Source organism: Pleurodeles waltl, chromosome 10 (assembly GCF_031143425.1).
Source record: "Pleurodeles waltl isolate 20211129_DDA chromosome 10, aPleWal1.hap1.20221129, whole genome shotgun sequence".
Lineage (NCBI taxonomy): Eukaryota > Metazoa > Chordata > Amphibia > Caudata > Salamandridae > Pleurodeles > Pleurodeles waltl.
The window spans coordinates 817,435,740-817,456,469 of NC_090449.1; the positions used below are offsets into that span (position 1 = coordinate 817,435,740).

Here is a 20,730-nt window from a genome sequence, read left to right on the forward strand (position 1 = left end):
TTATATTGTCCCCGAAAACCTCCTCTATACTGTCCCTGGTAAGTGGACGGTGTTGCTTGTGAGGTGCTGGCTTGTGTGCTTTGACCCCGAAACCCCCCTCGAAAGGGCGTTTTACGGAATGTGCTGTAATTCCCTCTGCTCTGCGGGGAGTAGAGTGCGCCCATGGCTTTGGCAGTGTCCGTATCTTTTTTGAGTTTCTCAATCGCTGTGTCCACTTTTGGACCGAACAGTTCTTTTTCATTAAAAGGCATATTGAGAACTGCTTGTTGAATCTCTGGTTTAAATCCAGACGTTCGGAGCCATGCATGCCGTCTGATAGTTACAGATGTATTAATTGTCCGTGCAGCTGTATCTGCAGCGTCCATGGAGGAACGTATCTGGTTGTTGGAGATGGTCTGTCCCTCCTCAACCACTTGTTTCGCCCTATTTTGGAAGTCCTTGGGCAGATGTTCAATGAGATGTTGCATCTCGTCCCAGTGGGCTCTGTCATAGCGCGCAAGTAGTGCCTGGGAGTTCGCGATGCGCCACTGGTTTGCAGCTTGTGCTGCGACTCTTTTACCAGCTGCATCGAACTTGCGGCTTTCTTTATCTGGGGGTGGTGCATCTCCAGATGTGTGAGAGTTGGCCCTTTTCCTAGCTGCTCCTACAACAACAGAGTCTGGTGGCAGCTGTGTAGTGATGAAAACCGGGTCCGTAGGAGGCGGCTTATACTTCTTTTCCACCCGTGGTGTGATTGCCCTACTTTTGACCGGCTCCTTAAATATGTCTTTTGCGTGCCGGAGCATACCAGGGAGCATAGGCAGGCTTTGGTAGGAGCTGTGGGTGGAGGAGAGTGTGTTGAACAAGAAATCATCCTCGACCTGTTCTGAGTGGAGGCTTACGTTATGAAATTGTGCTGCTCTAGCCACCACCTGAGAGTACGCGGTGCTGTCTTCTGGTGGAGATGGCTTTGTAGGGTAGGCCTCCGGGCTGTTATCTGACACTGGGGCGTCGTATAGGTCCCATGCGTCCTGATCTTGGTCACCCTGGCTCATGGTGGTGTGAGCTGGGGAGTGAGATGGAGTTTGTGCTGGTGAAACGTTAATCACGGGCGGAGGAGAGGGTGGTGGTGTAATTCTTTTAACCACTTTTGGTTGTGGTGCTTGTTCCGTCTGGAACTCCAACCTTCTCTTTCTCCTAATGGGGGGAAGGGTGCTTATTTTTCCTGTCCCCTGCTGAATGAAGATACGCTTTTGCGTATGGTCCACATCAGTTGCTTGTAGCTCTTCCTCAAACCTATGCTTTTGCATTTGGGAGGTTAGCGAGTGCTCTTCTGTATAAGAGCCTGAAGCTGGGTCGCTTGCAGTTTGTTTCGGCGTCGAAACTTTGTCTGCGTGTTTTTTCGGCTCCGAGGTGACTTTTTTCCTTTTCGGGGCCGAAACCTCTCGGCGTCGATCTGTTTCGGTGCCGCTGTCTCGGCGTCGAGCCGTGTCCACACCGGTATCTCGGTGTCGAGGCTTGTCTCCAGCACTTTCTCGGTCCCGAGAAGGCTGCGTGCCGGTGTCTCGACCGGAGTCGGACGATCTCGGCACTGTTTTGGCCTTTTTCGGTGCCGACGGTCGGTCACCGAATTTATGGGTCGAGCCATGGCCTGGTGGCAGTGGCGTCCCCTGGGCCTTGTAAATGTTTCTCTGTGTGTTTTTCGACGTCTTACTCACGGTTTGTGTATCGTCGAATCCTTCGGAGTCTGAGTCTTGGATCGAGAAGGTACCTTCCTCTTCCTGTTCCTCGAACTCCCGTTGGGCTGTCGGTGCGGACGCCATTTGAAGTCTTCTGGCTCGACGGTCTCGGAGTGTTTTTCGGGACCGGAACGCACGACAGGCCTCGCAGGTGTCTTCGCTGTGCTCAGGTGACAGGCACAGGTTGCAGACCAAGTGTTGGTCTGTGTAGGGGTATTTATTGTGGCATTTGGGGCAGAAACGGAACGGGGTCCGTTCCATCGGCGTTCCTCAGCACGCGGTCGGGCCGACCAGGCCCCGACGGAGGATCGAAATACTACCCCGAAGGGCACCGGAGCTCTTCGATCTTCGATGCGGTGTTGAATCTAAGTACGCCGATCCCGAACGCAACAATACCGACGAAAATCTTCCGAAATTAACTATTTTTTCCGTTCCGAAACTCGGAGCGACAGGAACACGTCCGAACCCGATGGCGGAAAAAAAACAATCGAAGATGGAGTCGACGCCCATGCGCAATGGAGACAAAAGGAGGAGTCACTCGGTCCCGTGACTCGAAAGACTTCTTCGAAGAAAAACAACTTGTAACACTCCGGCCCAACACCAGATGGCGAGCTATTGCAGAACATGCGTATCTACAGCGACAGATGCCATCGAACATGAAGAACCATTGTCACCAGCAACCTCTCATCAATTCTCCTCAAGTCACTTCTGGTATCTACGATTCAGCACCACATGTTTGAAGTATCTCCTAGATCCTGTGAAGGACTATCAGTGAAAAATTCTGGATGAAGTCTGGTACATAAAGATAAGACCCATATAAATCACCTTCAGGAGTCAATATTCACTAGAAGCAGGAGGCTGCAATCAATGCAGTAAAGCAGAAATGTGCATAGTCATAAAACAGAATCTTCGGAAATGACCTTGGAGACTAAAGTAACTGGAGTCCTGTGCTGATGAAAGAAAAAAAACACTGCAAAAAAATGAACAGAGAAAGTCAATATTCTTAGACTAGTATGTCTAGATATCGACTCTTTCATAGTGTCTTGAAGGCCCTTTGACTAGGTGTTGTAAAGTGTAACCATATTAAGATCTGCGATTGCTACTCCTGCATAGAATTAGAGTACATTACTTTTAATGTGTTCATTACATAACCATAACTTTGAAGAGGCTTGCAAAGATTTTCAAATAACGTAGAAAGGTAGAACCAAAATAATGCTTAAAATTGTTAACTTACTCAGCTTCTAGCTTTCCCATTTGTTCTGCCACTTTGTTCTGCAAAAGACCAAGTTAAATCATTAAATAAAACCCTTGTGAAGGAAAAACAAATACAACTAAGGTAACATTATTGTAGGAGTGCGCGTTTTCATTGTAGGTGAAAGTGCTATCCAGAAATATGTTAGTTAATGGAGATAAGTTATACAAAAACAAATAATGGTCACAATTTTCTTACACATTGACCAGAATGTTAAATATGTCTGCTTTCATTAATTTAAAAAACTCTTTATAAAAATAAAAAATAAAAAAATAAAAAAGCCAAGTAAGTATAAAATACATGGTGCTAGGTAAGTGTTCGGTTTGTGGAATTCAATTCACTAAAAACCAGAGCAACTCATCTTACAGCTAAAACTTTTTGACGCCCAAAGAGATCAGCAGTCCTTGTCCGAGCCCTAGTCCATCAGCTTTCTATCATCTAAAGAGCAATGAAGGCAAATAGAAAAGTACTCTGGGTACTTACCGCTTTTTAGAACAAGACACTTACCTTCGATAATGCCTTACCTGGTAGAGGCATATTCTAGTTGCGGATTCCTCAACTTAGAATTTCCCCCAGGCATCAGTCTGGATCCAGAGATTTTTCTTGAGCAGTACCCCTGTGCACTGTCTGGTGTCGGTCAGCTCTGAGTCTGTCGTTGTGCGCGCTGGATATGATGTTGCGTGAACTATATAGGCACCACCGTGGCATGCTGACATCAGTTTCTTTTCCTGACTTTCCACACTAGAAGCGTGAAGCCATAAAGAACACCAACCACTAGTGTGTCAAAAACTAGGGCCCTGAATGGGGAGTCCCTCTCCCTAGAAATCAGTTCGCAGAGCGAGGAGGATGAGAGGGTCAGTAAGAAATCTACAACTAGAATATGTCTCTACCAGATAAAGTGTTACCAAAGGTAACTTGCTCAACTAATAAACACTTTTCATTGCAGATTCCTTACCTTAGAATAGATACCCAATTAATACCAACTCCGGAGGAGGGTCTGCAAACCAAGATCATACTAGAAGTCCTGCAGGACGGAACGGGTAAAGTACCTGTCCCTTTGGAGCAGATTGTCTAGGCAGTAGATGCCCACATTTCTACCTGACAGATGTCCAGGACTGGAACTCTGCATGCTAACACAGTGGTTGCAGTTGTTGTTCTGGAAAAGTGAGCATGCAAACCCTCCGAGGATTACTTTTTAGCCAACGCGTAACATTTTAATGCAGAGAATGACCCATCTAGAGATGGTTCTCTTCTGGGCTACCCGACCTTTCTTCGCACCCACATACCCAACAAAGAGTTGATCATTCACCGGAACTCTTTAGTACAGTTAAGGTAGAAAACCAACTCTCTTTTTAGGTCAAAGCCTTGGAATTTCTCCTCTTCCTTAGAAGGATGTAAAGGTGTGTATCAAAGTAGTCAAGGTGACGGATTGGCCTACGTGAAAGGGTGTTACCGCTTTTGGCAAAAAGGAATCCCTGGTTCAAAGCACCACTTAGTCAGGATAGATGGAAAGTAAGGGTAGCGTAGATGACAATTCCTGCAGCTCGCTCACTCTGCAGGTAGATGTAATGGCCACAAGGAAGCTGTTTTCAATGCTAGAAGCTTGAGAGGACAATTGTGAACTGGCTCAAAGGGAGCACACATGAGAAATGTCCGAACCAAATTCAAATCCCATCGGGGCATGATGAATGGGGATGGAAGAAACATGCACATAAGACCCTTAAAGGAACCACTTACCTATAGGAGACGTAATCAGGTTTTGTAGAGCACGGCTACTCACCTGTGAGGGTCTCAAAGCTAGGTGATGCAGGTGTGTTAGGGGGGGTTTGGAGCCTCATCCGAAAAGCAACGTCTTGAGGTTCTTCCTGAAGATGGTGAGTGATGGGCTTTGTCTGAGGTGTAGGGGTAGGTTGTTCCAGCTCTTTGCTGCGATGTAGGTGAAGGATCGTCCTCTGGCGGTGGTTTTCCGAATGCAAGGGATAGTGGCCCGAGCCTGTTGAGTGGAGCGGAAGTATCTGGCGGGGTGTGGATGGAGACACGGTAGTTCAGGTAGGCTAGTCCGACGTTATGTATGGCTTTGTACGCATGGGGGAGTAGCTCGAATGGGATTCGTTTTTTCTATCGGGAGCCAGTGGTGGGTCCTCAGGTGCTTGGAGGTATGTTCTTGGTGTGGGAGGTTAAAGGACAAGCCTGACTTAAACAAAGTGGGTTCGTCAGGTAATCTCAGAAATGCAGAGAAGCATACAAATAAACTTTGAGGGTGTCCAAAACAGAGCCCTGCCTGGTCAAAGAAAGTATAAACAAGAGGACCTAAGAAAGAGGGGCAGAGAGGAGTCAACAGACTTGTCTGTGTACCATGCCACAAATTTATGCCAACAACAGGCATATACAGTTTTGGTGGAGGGATGCCTGGCTACCAAGATAACATCACATACTTTGAGTGGAAGGTCAAAAGCTGTCAACTGCTGCCACTCAATCTCCACGCAAGAAGGCAGAGAGTGGACATGTTCAAGTGGAGAACCTTCCCCTGCTGCTGCAACAGAAGACCCTCCCGAAGGGGCAGTCTGATCAGAGAATCGATGTCTATGCTCAATAGCGCAGGATACCAGACTCTTTGTGCTCAGTCCGGAGCTACAAGGATTACTTAGGCTCAGTCGTTCTTGACCTTCTTGAGAACTCGGGGCAGAAGCAGTATGGGTGAAAAGGCGTACAGGACGCCTGAACTTCACTTGTGACGAAAAGCGACAAACATCACAGAGTGAATGCTGCCTTGGAAAAGCCAACATGCAAAACAGCTGACACTGCGCGTTCTTTGCTGAGGTGAACAGGTCTAACCAAGGCTCTCCCCCACTGCTGAAAGAAACCTTCTGCCCCCTCCGGATGGAGACGCTATTCATGATCGACCAGGCATTGTGGGCTGAGGTCCTCCAGTCTGGTGTTCAGAGATCCTGCCAGGTGTTGAACTACCAGAGAAATGTCCTGATGTTTCAGCCATGTCCAGAGGCACAGAGCCTCCTGACAAAGGGTCTATGACCCCGCCCTGCTTATTGCATTCACACACTGAGGCGTTGTCCATGAACACTTGCACTACTTTCCCTTTGAGAGGGGGAAAGAATGCTTTCAAAGCCAGTCTGATCGCCCTGAGCTCCAAAAGACTGATGTGGAGCCCGGACTCCTCCAGGGACATCTGATTTCTGCCTCTCCCATGTGGCCACTCCATCCCAGGAATGATGCATCTGTTACTACTGTCAGATATGGTTGGGAAAGGGACAAGGACCTGCCTCTGACCCAATTGTGGTTCAAGAGTCACCACTGCAGATCGTGAGCAGTTCCCTCTGAGATCTGGACCATGTTGGAGAGATTCTCCTGATGCTGCGCCCACAGAAACTTCAGGTCCCGTTGCAGAACCTGCATATCGCATCTGGCATGTGCCTTTAGCAGGATTCAGAAAGGCCATGTGGCCCAGCCGCCTCAGAGTCATTCTCACCAAATTCCAGGATAGAGGCTGAAACATCGGTATCGAAGCCTGAATATCCTGGACTTGCCACTCAGGAGGATAAGCCCAAAACTGCACCGTGTCGAGAACAGCTCCAATAAAATGGAGGGTCTGGGAGGGAGTCAAGTGAACCCCAACATTATCAGGAGATATCGTCTGAAGGTGGCTGACAATTGCCTGAAATGAGCACGCCTTCAACAGCCAGATGTAGAGGTAGGGGAAAACTGCTATCCCCAGAACCTCTGAGGGTGAGCTGCGACCACCGTCATCACTTTCATGACTACCACTTGTGAAACCAAAAGGGAGTACTGAGAACTGAACATACTCCTGACCAACTGTGAACCACACTGAAGGCCTACAGGATGGGTTTATGGAAATAAGAGTTTTGCACATCCAACATTACCATCCAGTGGCTGGGGTCTAAGACAGACAGGACCTGGGCTAGCATGAACATCTTGGGTCTGTCATTCTAAAGGAAGGTCTTGAGAGGGAGGAGATCTAAAATAGGACAAAGGCCTCCATTCTTCTTCAGCACCAAGAAGTAGTGAAAGTAACATCCAATTCCCACGTCCGAAGGGCCTACAATAGCTGTTGCAATACAGGTGGACCTCGGTCAGCAACCCTAATGATGGTGAAAGATGCGGCGGGGTAGTAAGAAATAGGAGGGTGAAGCACCAATGGACCTATTTGTCTGAAGGGATGGGTTGCCTCCCCTGGAGGAAATATTAGATCCTCCCCCACCCGTATAGTGCGGCTGTGTGCCAGCAAGGACACACCAAACAAGTTACTTACCTTTGGTAACATACTTTCTGGTAGATACTCTAATCACAGATTACATATTTTTTTTTATATTCTCCCAAGAGTCAGACTGGGTCTGGAAACTTTCTTCCATAGGTGGCATCATATGGCTCTGTGCCAACCTCATTCTGCTTCGGACGTCTCTACCAAAGTTGCATATAAGTGTCACCCATGCGTGCTAATGTAAGTTGCTTTCTTAGGCTGTCTGAGCCCCCAACCATGGAGCCCAATAGCAAACTGGCTTTAATTGGTGTGGAGATCTCTAAACTTGGGACCTTACTGGATGGAAAAATAACCCAGTTCACTGAGCAGGAGGGTAGAGTATCAACCAGAAACAGAGTCTTAGAATCTAACTTGTTCTTCAGATAGTTACTTCTATCTGCAGATTCCTCCACTTATGCATAAATACCAAAGCAGTACCTCCAAGGGGAGAACCTGGGAGTGGCTCAAACCAACATTTGCGGCAGGGCCAAGCTGGCAAAGTGCACATCTCAATGGACCTAGCTGTCCAAACAGTAGTGCGTTGTGAACGTGTGGAGTTACACCTTTCAAACAGCCTGGTAAATGTCCAAAACAGGCATTCTGCTTGCCAAAGCAGTGGGAGCAGGCTTAGTTCTGGTGCAATGAGCCCACAGGCCTTTTGGGTGTTGAATCTTGAAAATGCATTGCATATTTTGATGCAGAGCACAATCCAAATAGAAATTGTCCTATTTTGCACTGCTTAACCTTTTTTCACCCTTGTAAATCTAATGAAGAACTGATTGTCCACACAATGCCCTCTGGTACGATCAATATAAAAGCTAAGAGGTCCTTTAGGATCCAAATGATGGCGTCTCTCCTCCTCATTAGAAGGGCAGAGCGGAGGATAATACTTTTGCTGACATGAAAAGGAGTTAATAACTTTCGGAAGAAACAAGACTCTCTCTCAGAATCAGCTTATCTGGGAAGAATGTGGTGTAGGGCAGGTTGGTGGAGAGAGCTTGTAGTTCGCTCACAAACCGCGCCAATTTTGGGTGAAGAGAAAAAGAATCTTGAAGGTGAGAAGCGAGGATGGACAGCTACACAGCGATTCAAAGGGTGCACACATTAGGAATGTGAGGGCTAAGTTGAGGTCTCACTGACATAATTAAAGGAGTGGGTGGAAAGATATTTTGCAACTTTTTAAGCAAACGCATCACAAAGAGGGACAATCTCTCACCTACCTTCACTGGCTAAGGTTTTGAAGAATCTCATTAACCACCATGCTGATTATAGTTTTCTCTGATAAAACTGCAGTTTTCAAATAGCCCATAGAGGTCATCATGCTGTGAATTCACTGCATATTCTGTGCTTGACAGTTTAATTTGGGAAAAGGTCCTCTGTCAGTTCATGGGACCGAATGACAAAATACAGATTACACAAGCTTTTAAAAGTATTTATTAAATTAAGTCAATTTCTGATTCATTTTAGGATTCATGGAACATTGGCACTAGTAAAAAAAAAAAAAAAAAAAAAAAATACTGGTTGGTCGGTTTATGACACCTTTGAAAATGAAAGTTTATACTTGCACGTTTTAAATGACAAAAAAATGCACAAAAGCATTAGATTCTAAGAAATATAAAATTATACACAATAGAAACACTGCAGGGCCTTTCCTATAGATAATCATAAAACATTCTGTAAGGAAACAGGCTTTTTGCAGCTTCACATCCACTTTTTGCCCCCATTTCGACTACTCTGTGCTGGTATAATGACTCTAATGCCCTGACCCCTCATAATCAGGACTTTGTCCACGTGATCTGACCCTTGAATGGTGTATGTTTAATTGGGTTATACCCAATTTGCAACGCTTACTCCGATCTCGGTGGGCTGGAGAACTGCACCAAATGACTGCCCTACTGTGCAAGGGAACTGACAAAGAGGCTGCACTGGCATGGACCACACCTGTGGAACCTGGTGGTTGGCAAAGAAGAATGGAGTGCACCTCCTGCGTCCTGCAGAAGTGGTCTCCGGAGCCCAGCCAAAGCAAGAAACTCCAAGGGTCAGTTGGCTGGCTTCATGTTCGCGGCACAGGGCTACAACAGCTGAAGAAGCCTGCTGGGGTAAGCTGGTATCAGACTTCAGCCATGCAGCACTAGAGACTAGAACCTGACGCTCAAAATTGCATCCATGTCTGCTGGACCCGGAGAGGTGTCGGAATGCAACCTGGTTGCCCAGAAGAATAGTTCTTGCCCAGGGGAGGGTTTGGTTGTGACTGTGATACCTGGTGACTGGTAGCCCAGTGGTGACTGGACTCACCACCACCACCCGACCACAGGACTGAGAGGACTTTGAGGGATGTCAACCATGCGACTTGGACCCATCTCACCCCCTCGTGGACTGAGTAGCCACAGAAGGACCCCAGTCAGTGGCATCGCATCCACAGCATCCTTAAGCATCTTCAGCATCCCGTATACCTTGCATAGGACTACTTCTTAGCAAAGAATAAAAGTGTGTGGGACCAACCAAAGACTGCTTCATCTGCATATATGACTGTTTCTGCTAGCCTAACTGGTCCCCCCCCGACTGGCTCCTTAACAGTGTTGGTCCCCCAGAGTAACTCTGACTGCAATACAAGTCGCCAAAACGTTTTGCTAAAAAACTAAGACTGAAATGTGTTGAATAAGCCAGTGCTTGTTTGAGTTTGAGTTAAAAAAAATGCAAATTTACTGTACCTTGAAAAATCCTTCAGCAGATATTTTTCGTTCTGGTGGCTAGATATACACAATACAGTTTATTTTTATAAACTGAAGTTGGCTTTCCTGATTGTCTTGTTGTTTTCATGAGGTTTTTATGCTTAACATTTGCTCTTTTGTGTAAGCCTTGCTGCTCAGTGCCACATCTCCGCATGGTTGAGTTAGAGGGTTTAATAATCAAAACCTACTGGTCCTAAAGACACTGGTAAGTGCATTACATGGTGAGGTCACACACCCACACCATGAAATACACCCATTTCATACCAATTATCATGGGTGCTTTTTCCATGTATATTTCTTACCATGAGGAGGTCGTAAACACATGTCTTCTAATGCAGAGATCCTTTTCATTTTTGCTTGAAAACATTGGTGTTTGTACATGCAACAAGTGATGATCTGTGACTCCATGAAATGCATGTTTCTAGCATGTGCTTCTGTTCTGTAAATGTGTCCGGAAGTTATGATAAGCAAGATGACGCAAACACACAGTTTAGAAATTATTCCAGGGATGTCAACCATTATGATTGTTACCCTTCATACTCCTATTTTATACATTTTAATCACTTGTTTTTAAATTGTTTATTTTAGTTTTCGGTTTTTAAACTCGTGCACCGGAACGACTTGCTTAAGGTCGCACAACGCTCACTCTTAATGTCGCGGTTTCGGTCCTTTGCCAGTCCTGACCAGGGCACACCAGAAGCTGGAGCTGCCTCTGTCCTGCACTAATTAATATTCGAGACAGATGGATAGTCCAGAGTAGAAACAGAGCAGACCGAGGAGACAGAGGGAGATAAAAATGTGAGGGGAAACAGCTGTGTAAGATTTGCCACATGATTTAAAACCTGCCATTAAAAGCCATGCAACTGTTATCAAAATGCAGGACATCTGAAGTTCCGCCGATGCCTGCTGCCATGCACCAAAATAAAATCTCGATAATCCAATTTAGTGACTCTCCAAGGGAGTCACTCGTTGCCTTTTTCCAAATTAATCGAAGCGCTAACCTCGACACTGCCTGCCTTGTGTGCGATAATATGAATGCCTGCCGAGACGAATTGAAACTAACAAAACTCTTCAATCAGTGTAGGAAAGTACCCTCTTTTGAGCATGGTTACCCCCTTTTTCTGCCTGATGTCAGCTTGCTTGACTGTGTCCACTGGGATCCTGCTAACCAGGACCCCAAGTGATTATGCTCTCTCTCTTAAAACTCTGTATTTAACCTACAATTGGCACACTGATGCCTCATTGTAAGTCCTTAGTATATTAGTATATGGTACCTAGGAACCCAGGGCATTGGGGTTCCAGGGGATCCCTATGGGCTGCAGCATATATTTTGCCACCCATAGGGAGCCCATGCAAAGGCTTCTGCAGGAGTGCCATTGCAGCCTGTGTGAAAAGATGCAAGCACCCTTTCACTGCCATCTTTCACTACACCAGGTCACTTATACGTCACCCCTACAGTAGGCCTCCTATCCCAGAAGGCAGGGTGCAAAGTACCCATGAGGGAGGGCACCCCTGCACTAACAGAGGTTCCCCCACAAGCTCCAGGCCCATTTTCCCAGACATTGTGAGTATGGGGACGTCATTGTACGAGTATACTTGACATAGGTCACTACCTATGCCCAGCTACATACTACATAATGGTAACTCTGAACATAGGCATGTGTGGTATCAAACATGTTGGAATCATACCCCAAGGCTTTTGAAAGCACTGGTTGTATGATTCCATGCACTCTGGGGGCTCCTTAGAGGACCCCCAATATTGCCATTTCAGCCTTCTGAAGGTTTTCAGGCAACCCAAGCTGCTGCCACTTCCCAGACAGGTTTCTGCCCGCCTGTTGCTTGAAAACCTCGAGCCCAGGAAGGCAGAACCAATGATTTCCTTTGGGAGAGGGGTGTTACACCATCTCCCTTTGGAAATAGGCGTTACAGTCTGGGAGGGGTAGCCTCCCCAAGCCACTGGAAATGCTTTGAAGGGCACATTTGGTGCCCTCCTTGCATAAACCAGTCCACACCGGTTCAGGGATCCCACTCCCTGCTCTGGCACAAAACTAGACAAAGGAAATGGGCGTGACCACTGCCCTGTCCATCACCACCCCAGGGGTGGTGCTCAGAGCTCCTCAAGAGGGTCCCTGGGTTTGCCATCTTGGATTCAAAATTGGCAGGAAACCCTGGGAGCATCTGAGTGGCCAGTGCCAGCAGGTGACGTCAGAACCCCCTCCTGATAGGTGGTCACCCAGCTGGTGACCAATCCCCCTTTCAGGGATGCTTAGGGTCTCTCCTCTGGGTGGTTCCTCAGATTCGGATTGCAAGACTCCAGCAGGAATCCTCTGCATCCTTCACTTCAACTTCTCACCTGCATCTGGACTCTTCAGGATACAACATGCTGCAACAAAGAAGCAAGAAGACTTCTTCAACATTGTAACTCTGGCTCCTTCTAGCAACTGCAACATTTCTCCGGTCGTGGATCCTCGGAGGACAGCCCGTCTTCTGCCTGCATCAGAAGAATGAAGGAATCTCCATTGGGGTGAAGGAGTCACTCCCCTGCTTCTGCAGGCTACAACTGCGAGGACGACCGGCTACGTGGATCCCTTCTCCTGCTGAGTTGCGTGGATCCTGCATCACAGGTTTGTGGACTGAAGTTGTCCCGACCGTCCTCTCTTCCAACTGTACAACTTTGGTGGAGGTAAGCCCTTCCTTCCCCACGCAGGACAGTACCCCCGTGCACCACGTCATTTGCAGCTGCAGAGGCTTGATGGCATCCTTCCTCCAAGATCTTCGTGCATCTTGAAACTCAAGCCCCCTGCACTCTATCCTGCGCGCACAGCTCCCCGAGTGGTTCTCCGCCGGCGTGATAGTCTTTTTCATAGTGCTGCGTGAGCCTCTTCTGCAGCTCTCGTGTCCATGTCCTGAGGGACTCCTGTGAGCACTGCCTGGTTCTCTGTGGGCTCTTGTGTTGCTGAGGGTCCCCTCCGACTCCCCCTCCTGGGACCTGGTCCGTCCTGGTCCCCGGCAGCACCGCTAACCGCGAGGTTTGCGTGTGCCAAGGCTTGTTGGAGGAGTCAGACGACGCAAACCCAACTTCAATCCTCCATCCAGCGTGGGACTGCACCTGTACCCTCCAGGAACCCGACTTCATCTTCTTGGGTGCAGTGCTGATTCTTCTTCCTCATCGGTGGTTCACCTTTTGCACTTTCATCCTGGTGGGTAAGGGCTCCTGCCCTTCCTGGACTCTTCTGTGCTTCTTGGAATTGGTCCCCTTCTTCCACAGGTCTGCTTGTCCAGGAATCCACTGTTGTCTTGCAGTCTCTTCTGGGTTTTGCATAGTTCTTCTTTACTTCTCTGTGTGTGATCCTGGAAACTTACTGTGATTTACTCCTGTTTTCCTGGTCGCTGGGTTTGGTTGGGGTACTTACCTTTGGGCTTTCCTAGTACTTCCAGCTCCCCTCTACACATTACACTTGCCTAGGTGGGGGACCGACTTTCGCATTCCACTTTCTTAGTATATGGTTTGTGCTCCCCCTAGGCCCAATTCCAAATATTGTGATTTTCACTAATTGCACTTTTTACTGACTATTTTTATTCCTATTTCTGCACCCTAGTGTATATAATTTGTCTATTACTTACCTCTTGGAGTATAGTCTCTCTGGTATTTTTGGTATTTGTGTCACCAAAACAAAGTACCTTTATTTTTGTAACACTGAGTGTTTCTTTCATGTGTGTGAGTACTACGTGTGCCTACAGTGGTATTGCATGAGTTTTTCATGCCTCCTAGATAAGCCGTGGCTGCTCACCCACAGCTACCTCTAGAAGCCTGGCTTCTAGACACTGCCTACACTACACTAAAGGGATAACTGGATCTGGTATAAGGTGTAAGTACCATAGGTACCCACTACACACCAGGCCAACCTTTTACAATCAGTCCCTGTCTAGGTCCACTCTGGTCACATTAGGGGTTCCACAGGGATCCTCACTCGCACCCAATCTCTTTTACCTGTTCATAGAGCCTTTAACGGAAATTCTGAGATCATCCAACATCCACTATCACCTGTACACTGATACACACAATTGTACCTGAAAGTCTCACCCTGACGTAGTCAGGTCCCCCAACTTAAACTTCAAAAACGGAGGAATGGCTCAAGCAAATAGCAGCTCTTAGCTGCTTGCCACTTGTTATACATTCCGCAAGATCACTGGGAGTAATTCGAGACAAGAACCTGAACATGCGGAAGCACATCAGTGCTGCCAAAAAAAGGAGCAAACCTCCAATTGAACATCTTCAGAAAAAAAAAAGCCCTTCCTCTCAATGACTAAGTGTGCCGAGCAAGCACTAGTGATTTCCAGGTTGGACTGTGGAAGTACAACCCTTTGCGGACTGCCCAGATCCAAGACAGCTCCTTTAACAGCCTCTCTTAAGTCGGCTGCAAGGCTCATCACTGGATCTAAACAAAACCAACACATCACACCCAATAGGAAATCTCTAAACTGGCTCCCGTATGACGGGTCAGCAAATGGGAGGAGAGCGGAGGCAGGCCCATTGTTTAAGGCATTGTTGGAAGGAGTAAGAAAGGGATGAACAGCGCTGACATAAGCCCTCCTGGCTGCAGAGTGTAAGGCATCTCTAGAGGTTCGACAGGGACTCCAGTGAGGGATCATGGCCATTTAAAAAACATTGAACACCACCATTAAAGAAAAACACAGATTCACTCCCACAGTTGGGAACTCTGGGTAGGCCCTGGATTGGACTTGGCCCCCTCTGCAGAGTAATCCGCAAACTTTTTGCCTTCACCCTCTTGTTTTCTGAGCCCCTTAACGTTGGCTTCTAGGACTCCATGTGCTTATGATGCCTTCTTTTAACATGGTAAAATTGGCCTACACCCAATTGGCCCATTCAATTTCCTTGTAAGTCCCTAGCAAAGTGGTACTATCTGTACCCAGGGCCTGTAAATTAAATGCTACTAGTGGCCATGGAGCACGTATCGTGCTATTCACTAAAGTACCCCTTTTGAACAGGTCTCAGGCCTGCCATTGCAGCCTGTGTGTGCAGTTTTAAACTATGTAAGGAAATGCCTCCCTGGCATGGTTATCCCCTAACTTTTTGCCTTTGCTGATGCCAAGTTTTGATTGAAAGTGTGCTGGAACCCTGCTAACCAGGCCCCAGCACCAGTGTTCTTTCCCTAAACTGTACCTTTGCTTCCACAATTGGCACAGCCCTGGCACTCAGATACATCCCTTGAAACTGGTACCTTTGGTACCAGTTGCCCTGATGCCAGGGAAGGTCTCTAAGGGCTGCAGCATGTCTTATGCCACCCTGGGGACTCCTCACACAGCACATGCACACTGCCTCACAGCTTATGTGTGCAGTTGGGGAGAAAAAGACAATCGACATGGCACTCCCCTCAGAGTGCCATGCCAACTTCACACTGCCTGTGGCATAGGTGAGTCACCCCTCCAGCAGGCCTTACAGCCCTACGGCAGGGGGCACTATACCACATGAGGGCATATGTGCATGAGCACTATGCCCCTACAGTGTTTAAGCAAAACCTTAGACATTGTAAATGCAGGGTAGCCATAAGAGTATATGGTCTGGGAGTTTGTCAAACACGAACTCCACAGTTCCATAATGGCTACACAGAAAACTGGGAAGTTTGGTATCAAACTTCTCAGCACAATAAATGCACACTGATGCCAGTGTGCAATTTATTGTAAAGTACAGCAAGAGGGCATCTTAGATATGCCCCCTGAATACTAATCCGAATTCTAGTGTAGGCTGACCAGTTTCTGCCAGCCTGCCACACACTAGACATGTTGCTGGCCACATGGGGAGAGTGCCTTTGTCACTCTGTGGCCAGGAACAAAGCCTGTACTGGGTGGAGATGCTTCTCACCTCCCCCTGCAGGAACTGTTACACCTGGTGGTGAGCCTCAAAGGCTCACCCCTATTGTTACTGTGCCCCAGGGCATCCCAGCTAGTGGAGATGCCCGCCCCTCCGGCCACTGCCCCCACTTTTGGTGGCAAGGCTGGAGGAGATAATGAGAAAAACAAGGAGTCGTCACCCACCAGTCAGGACAGCCCCTAAGGTGTCCTGAGCTGAGGTGACCCCTGCCTTTAGAAATCCTCCATCTTGAGTTTGGAGGAGTACCACAATAGAATTAGGGATGTGCCACCCTCCCCACCGGGAGGAGGCACAAAGAGGGTGTAGCCACCCTCAGGGCCAGTAGCCATTGGTTACTGCCCTCCCAAGACCTAAACACACCCCTAAATTGAGTATTTAGGGGCTCCCAAAACTGAGGAAGATAGATTCCTGCAACCTAAAGAAGAAGGACTGCTGACCTGAAGCCCTGCAGTGAAGACTGAGACGACAACTGATTTGGCCCGAGCCCCACCGGCCTGTCTCCCTACTTCGAAGAAAACTGCAACAGCGACGTATCCAACAGGGTCCAGCGACCCCTGAAGCCTCAGAGGACTACCCTACATCGAAAGAACCAAGAAGCTCCCGAGAAGCTCCCGAGAACAGCGGCCCTGTTCAAGAAACTGCAACTCTTTGCAACAAAGAAGCAACTTTTAAAGACCACATGTTTACCGCCGGAAACGTGAGACTTTCCACTCTGCACCCAATGCCCCCGGCTCGACCTGCGGGAAACTAACTCTACAGGGAGGACTCCCCGGCGACTGCGAGCAGCCAGAGTTGACCCCCCCCCCTGAGCCCCCACAGCGACGCCTGCAGAGGAAATCCAGAGGCTCCCCCTGACCGCGACTGCCTGCTTCAAGGAACCAGACACCTGGAAACCACACTGCACCCGCAGCCCCCAGGACCTGAAGGAACCGAACTCCAGTGCAGGAGCGACCCCCAGGCGACCCTCTGCCTAGCCCAGGTCGTGGCTACCCCGAGGAGCCCCCCTGTGCCTGCCTGCATCGTTGAAGAGACCCCCGGGTCTCCCCATTGATTCCTATTGAAAACCCGACACCTGTTTGCACTCTGCACCCGGCCGCCCCTGTGCCGCTGAGGGTGTACTTTCTGTGCCTGCTTGTGTCCCCCTCTGTGCCCTACAAAACCCCCCTGGTCTGCCCTCCGAAGTCGCGGGTACTTACCTGCTGGCAGACTGGAACCGGGGCACCCCTATTTCCAATGAAGCCTATGTGTTTTGGGCACCATTTTGACCTCTGCACCTGACCGGCCATGAGCTGCTGGTGTGGTAACTTTGGGGTTGCCTTGAACCCCAAACGGTGGGCTACCTTGGGCCCAACTTTGAACCCTGTAAGTGTTTTACTTACCTGTGAATTTAACAATTACTTACCTCCCCAGGAACTGTTGATTTTTGCAGTGTCCACTTTTAAAATAGCTTACTGCCATTTTTGCCAAAACTGTACATGCTATTGTGATAATTCAAAGTTCCTAAAGTACCTAAGTGAAATACCTTTCATTTAAAGTATTGTTTGTAAATCTTGAACCTGTGGTACTTAAAATAAACTAAGAAAATATATTTTTCTATGTAAACACCTATTGGCCTGGAATTGTCTGAGTGTGTTTTCCTCATTTATTGCCTGTGTGTGTACAACAAATGCTTAACACTACCCTCTGATAAGCCTACTGCTCGACCACACTACCACAAAATAGATTATTAGAATTATCTCTTTTTGCCACTATCTTACCTCTAAGGGGAACCCTTGGACTCTGTGCACACTATTTCTTACTTTGAAATAGTATATACAGAGCCAACTTCCTACAAAGGTCCAAAGTCACGTAGTTGGTGATGATAAAGTTTATTCTTATCAAGAAGGAATAGGTCCAATACACAGCTTACAGCCGACACATGCTTCGTCACATTGACTTTATCAAGGCTAATGTTGAACACTGTATACACATTTGATTGGATATGCGAGCTTATGGCATCTACCACCTCTTGTCTGTTGTATAATCCCTATATCTGGCCCACAGTCCATCGCTTTCAGCCTGAGCTTGTGACTTTCACCCGATCTCACATTAACAGATAGCCTTGAGTGGCGCTTTGGGGTATTAGGCCCTAAACTTACATGAAATATTTGAAATTGCATATCCCCGGTTCTAATTGGATATTTGTAATTTCTCAAATTATTTATTAAACTTCATCCTATTTTTCTGAATTGGTGTGGTATTTTTCTTGTGGTTTTACTGTATTACTGTTTGAAGTTCTGCATAAATAAACAAGTTACTTACCTTCGGTAACGAGGTATCTGGTAGAGACTATCTAGCTGCAGATTCCTTACCTTAGAATTCCGTGGCGTCTGCTTCGAATCCGGAGTTTTTTCTGAGCAGTACCCTGCGCGAGCCGTCGGGCGGCGCCGTTCGGATCCGCGTGTGTCGACCAGCTCCGCGTGTGTCGTCAGCATCGTTGGAGCCGTCTATGACGTCACGGTTGTCTATATAGATGCCGTCTCGGCGCGCGTACGTCAGTTCTTTTCCACAACTTCCCACGCCAGAAGCGCAGAGTCATGGAAGAACCAACCATTATGGATTTTACCTTTTTGACTGTTTGAAGTAAAAATTCTTTCATGCCTTTAAGAAAGGCAAAAATGCCAAGATAAAAAATATACATATGTACACAAATACATTTATACATATATGTATATCTACCTAAGAAAAATATCCGCAGAGCGGGGAGTCTTGGGCGGGTGTAAGGAATCTGCAGCTAGATAGTCTCTCTACCAGATACCTCCTTACCGAAGATAAATAACTTGTTCATCTGATAGAGACTTCTAGCTGCAGCTTTCTTACCTTAGAATAGATACCCAAGCTATAACCCAAGGCGGTGGGTCTGAAGGAGATTTTTACACCAGAAAGTCCTGCAAAACAGACCGGGCAAAATGCCCCTCTCTTCTCACCTGACTATCCAGGCAGAAGTGTTTTGCAAACGTGTGCAAAGAAGCCCACGTTGCAGCCTGACAGATGTCCAGCACCAGTACGCCACGTGCTAACGCAGTGGTAGCAGCTTTCCCCGTAGTAGAATGAGCTCTCAAGCCCTCAGGAGGCTGCTTCTTGGCCAAATTGTAGCAGATTTTTATACAGAGAACGACCCAGCACGAAATGGATCGTTTCTGCACCGCCCGACCCTTCTTTGCACCAACGTACCCCACAAAGAGTTGGTCGTCCACCCGGAACTCTTTAGTGCGGTCAAGGTAGAACAATAACGCTCTTTTTGGGTCCAGCCGATGGAGACGCTCCTCTTCCTTAGAGGGATGCGGAGGTGCAAAGAAGGTAGGGCAGGGTGATGTTTTGACCCAGATGGAAAGGGGTCACCACCTAGGGGAGGAAAGAGGCACGAGTTCTTAATACTACCTTGTCAGGATATATCGTGAGATACGGTGGCTTTGAAGATAAAGCCTGCAGCTCACTCACTCTCCTGGCAGATGTAATTGCCACCAAAAAGGCTGTCTTAATAGTAAGAAGCCGGAGAGGACAGTTATGCAAGGGCTCGAAGGGGGCACACATAAGGAAGGTAAGAACCAAATTAAGATCGCACTGGGGCACAACAAAAGGCACAAGCGGGAATAGATGCACAAGCCCCTTCAAAAACCTCTGTACTATAAGTGATTTAAACAGAGATGGTTGATCGGGCAACTGAAGAAAAGCCGATAAGGCTGCAAGATAGCCCTTGAGAGTCCCCAAGGAGGAACCCTGTCGGGCGAGAGACAATATAAACAAAAGGATGTTAGACAGAGAAGAAGAAAGAGGATCAATAGATCTCTGTACAATATGAAACAAAACGTTTCCAACGGCAGACGTAGATCGACTTAGTAGAGGGACGCCTGGCTGCCAGAATGACATCACAGACTTCGGGAGGGAGGTCATAAACCATCAACTGTCGCCGCTCAATCTCCACACATGAAGGCGCAGAGTTGACAGGTTCGGGTGGAGAACCTTCCCCTGCTGCTGCGACAGAAGATCCATCCGAAGAGGCAACCTGATTGGAGGACCGATGCTCATTTTGAGAAGCTCTGGATACCAAACTCTCCGTGCCCAATCCGGAGCCACCAGGATTACTTGCGCCCAGTCGTTCTTGATTTTCTTGAGAACTCTGGACAGAAGTGGTATAGGCGGAAAGGCGTACAGGAGGCCTGAACTCCATTTGCGTCGAAAAGCGTTGCCTAGCGATAGCCCCCTTGGAAACTCCAACTGGCAAAACTGCTGACATTGCGCGTTCTCTGCGGAGGCGAACAGATCTAACCAAGGCTCTCCCCACTGCTGAAAGAGTCCTTGCGCCACCTCCGGATGGAGACACCATTCGTGATCCTCTAAGCATTTTCGGGTGAGTTCGTCTGCTCTGGCGTTCAGAGAACCTGCCAGGTGTTGAACCACCAGGGTCAGGCCCTGCTGTTCCAGCCATGTCCAGAGACGGAAAGCCTCTTGACAAAGGGTCCACGACTCCACCCCGCCCTGCTTGTTGCAGTACTACATTGCGTTAGTGTTGTCCGTGAACACCTGCACCACCTTCCCTTTCACAACAGGAAGAAATGCTTTTAATGCTAGCCGGATCGCCGGAAGCTCCAGCAAGTTGATGTGGAGCCCCGATTCCGCCGGAGACCAGTGACCTCTGATCTCCACCTCCCCTAGATGGCCGCCCCATCCCAGAAGTGACGCATCTGTCACTACCATTAGATCTGGTTGGGGAAGGGAGAGGGGTCTGCCTTTGACCCAATCGCAGTTCACTAACCACCACTGCAGATCTTTTGCAGTCCCCTCCGAGATCTGAACCACATCGGTAAGATTTGCCTTAT

The 20,730-nt window shown here is 47.9% G+C and overlaps 1 protein-coding gene across 2 annotated transcripts in view; it reads right to left on the bottom strand.

Moving 5' to 3' along the window:
* Positions 1–20,730, bottom strand: part of KIF15 (kinesin family member 15) — a 930,781-nt gene that overhangs the window by 189,551 nt on the left and 720,500 nt on the right. For both annotated transcript variants that reach the window (XM_069211483.1, XM_069211481.1), the window contains exon 32: positions 2,953–2,990. In XM_069211483.1, coding sequence (XP_069067584.1) covers positions 2,953–2,990 — 38 coding nt within the window. The remainder of the gene's footprint in view (positions 1–2,952; positions 2,991–20,730) is intronic.